Genomic DNA, 3,436 nt, shown 5'->3' on the forward strand with positions numbered 1-3,436 from the left:
AGACAAAAACGAATGGAAATCTGGCCAGGCGTGGTGGCTCACGCCTGTAATCCTAGCTACTTGGGAGGCCGAGGCAGGAGGATCGCTTGAGCCCAGGAGTTTGAGGTTGCTGTGAGCTAGGATGACGCCACGACACTCTAGCCGGGGCAACACAGTGAGACTCTTGTCTCAAAAAAATAAAATAAAATAAAATAAATAAATAAACCCTGTTTTTTAAAAAACCTAACAAAGCTTCAGGAATTACAAGGAGGGGGCTAGTAAAGACTTAAAGAAAGTAAGAAATAAGAAGCCATTAAACTCTGTACTGTGAATTAGAACATGTTCAAAAAATTCAAAGGAAACTAACCAGCAGATACTTAAGAAGTCAAAACTCTCTATTCATGCTAAAATCTTCCTAGACAGAGAGATTAATGGGTTTTTTTATACAAACTAAATAGCTCTATATATCATACCATAAGGCAGGCAATAACACCCCTAGAGTGCACAATAAGCACTGTAGATGCTATTTATCAATAAAAACCAATAAGCTATATTCTATGTATGGTACTGTCCTGAAATTGTCATATAACAATTGAACCAGAATCAATTCCATAGGTTCTAACAAGTTACTCACCTAAGGAAAGAAGCTTAAATTTACTTCAGGAAAATTCGTAAGCAAGAAGGAGGGAAGATTGTATTTTTCCCCATAAGAGGAGGGGAAGATAATCTACCTATGAAAGGAGAAAAACAACTTCCCAGGTCCATCTGGAGACGATTTTGCAACTAGTATTAACCTACTGTAATGCCATACAAATTAGGATAGTTCAAGACAGTAATAAAAGCTATGAATTTATATCAGTTATATGCCTTCCAGTCAAAACAAATAACTAACTAATGTTTTCTAAAACCTCACCTAAGACACCTAGTAGGTACCCAATGTTTGATGACTTGAAACTAATCTCTCAATGTCTGAATTTTAAAGATGGTAATGAAAAGTATGAGAAAAACAAAGAAGGGTAATACTCTCTGAATTGTAGAGGGTCAAGTTTGTATACTATAGCATAAAATTAGAATTATTACAAGTAATCTTAGAGATAACCATCACAAAATTAGGATCTTGTATCTGATATAAAGCACCAAGTAAATGGCATAACAATTTCACTCATCAAATAGTATGGAATATTAAGCACAAAAGAATCCTTTAGCCCAAATGGTATTTAAATCTAATTTAGATAACAAGATTATGAATTTATTTCTACTCTATTCTATTACCCAAAGGAAATCCTACAAAACAAAGATGTTCGTAATTCTAGGCCTTCTTTCACAGGAATCCTAAATATATCACTGGAAAATACTCAGGAAATGAATAATTAACATTTCCCCAGTAATTCCTGTTTGCACCACCATGAGGAGAATCAGATGCTGCTTCATATTGAAACGAGAAAAAGGGGAGGTGAGATATGAAAAATTCCAAGTAAAATGATCATGACATAGCATCTGGCAAAGATCGAAAAACCATCAACACTGCCTAAAGAATTGTCAGTGATTAAAGTCAAGAGAAGAAAATGAGATTTTCAGACAAGCCACAGCCCAATCCAAGGGGCAAAAATCGTCACCGCCGACGCCACCCCTTTGAACCTCGACCACCCCATTGCCAAAGTCGCCTCCCATTCACATGTATTTCCTCTATAACCCAGACTAATTTCCCACCCAGGTAAAAACCACCCAGGAATTTTTTCTACAACCACCACTTCCACCTTACACGAGATTCGCACTTCTCAGGGCCCAGCCTCTGGGGAAAACAACGCCCAGATCCCACCCTCCTTGGCCAAGGTTGAAGAGGGCCCATTCCCAGGAGTGGGGCTTCCCGGAGTGGGCCTCACGGAGCTGACGAACTGGGAAAAGAGCAAGGAATAAGGGTGGGGCTCAAGAAAGAGGGCCGGGGTAGAGGATACGACGGAGACCGGAGGAAGAAAGGAATGGACAGAAGGCTGGGGCTGGGCGGGGTGAGGACTGGGAAGGGAGGGCAGATCGACGGGAGAGGGCAGGGCTGCGGGGAACGGAGACAGCAGAGTCGGGGACCGAAGGGCCCGGGGAACAGGGTAAAACCCAACCGACGGATCCAGACGAGGAGCCGGTGGCAAAGAGGGTCGGCGAGCACGGGGAAGGGCTGGGGTGGAACGGAGCGCAGACGCGGGGCCCGCAGGGAGCCTCCGCCGACCGAAGGGCCGCACTGGGGGTGGTGCGGGGAAGCCGCGGCCAGCTGCCAGGAGTAAGGAGCCGCGCACTCACCGCTCTGCTCCCCCAGAAACACCAGCTTGAATTTCCTCAGCGGATTCCCGAAGTCTCCGCCCGCGGACATGATGGAGCCGGACGAGCTACCGCCGCCTCAGCCCAGAGACCTCCCGGACCGACGCTTCTCCAACAGGCTGAAGAAAAAGGCGAGCGGAAGCGCAGGCGCCGAGCTTTCTCGGCCCCTGCAGGTCCAGGCGGAGCAGCAAGGCTGGAGGGCAGGGGGACCCTCCACAGACAGGCAGCCGTCGCCGCCGCCGCCTACCCGCAGAGTCGCCTAGCACCGAGCGAGGCCCGCGGCAGGGAAGGGAAGGAGGGCGGTGTCAGAGACAGCCAGGGGTGTGCTCTGGGTTCCCGAGGCTAGCGCCGTTCCCTTCCTCAGCACCCGGCAGGGAGACTGGGGTGAGGGAGGCGGAGGGTAGCGGAGCCGGAACCGCAGACGTGTCTGGGACCTCTCACACGCAGCGCCTCAGCTCCCACAGCTGCCGCCGCCGCAGCCCAACCTGCTGAATGCGCGAGCCTCTGGCGCGGCGCCGGGCGAGCCCGAGCGCGAGCCTGCCGCCCCGCTGGCCGCCGGCGTACGTACATGCGTGCGCGCTACCGCCAGCGCCTTCCTGGTTTAGCCGGCTCTCCCGGCTCCTCCTTCGCGGCGGCGACGAGGGCAGGTTAGGTTTCGACTCGCGTCAGAAGAAGCAAGGAGGAGGCGGGGCAGAGCCAGGGTTAAGTGAGGGAGTGGAAAAATGGAGCACTTACGTCACCTACGTGAAGAGCCAGTAAGAAGAGGCCGGGGGCGGGCAAGGACAAGAGTGAGGTGGCGGCGCGAGAGCGCGCGCGGCCCTTGAGTGTTGGAAAGCGGAGTATCCCGTCGGCCATGCGAAGTGTGGCGCGTCTCAGCTTGTGGGGAGGGGAGAGGAGGGGAGGGGGAGGAAGGTGGGGAGGAAGGTGGGGAGGAAGATGGGGCGGAGGCGGGGCCGGGACAGAGGTAGAATGACTACGCAAAGTGCAGATGGGGTTCTGTAGCCCTAAGGTGTGTAATAGGTGCCTCTTTCCTGAGCCCTGGGCCCTGCCTCACATTCCTCAGATCCGCCCTTCACCCCTGAACCCACCCCCACTTCTGCATCTTCTTTCTCATTATTATTCCGCACACGTCATCTTACTAGATACA

At 50.9% G+C, this 3,436-nt stretch overlaps 1 protein-coding gene across 2 annotated transcripts in view; it reads right to left on the bottom strand.

The window, feature by feature from the left end:
* The window catches only part of RAB6A (RAB6A, member RAS oncogene family), an 81,013-nt gene extending 78,154 nt beyond the window's left edge, over positions 1–2,859 (bottom strand). For both annotated transcript variants that reach the window (XM_012645704.1, XM_012645705.1), the window contains exon 1: positions 2,272–2,859. In XM_012645704.1, coding sequence (XP_012501158.1) covers positions 2,272–2,341 — 70 coding nt within the window. In that variant the 5' untranslated portion in view covers positions 2,342–2,859. The remainder of the gene's footprint in view (positions 1–2,271) is intronic.
* Positions 2,860–3,436: the final 577 nt, after the last annotated feature.

Source organism: Propithecus coquereli, unplaced genomic scaffold (assembly GCF_000956105.1).
Source record: "Propithecus coquereli isolate 6110/MARCELLA unplaced genomic scaffold, Pcoq_1.0 Scaffold235, whole genome shotgun sequence".
NCBI lineage: Eukaryota > Metazoa > Chordata > Mammalia > Primates > Indriidae > Propithecus > Propithecus coquereli.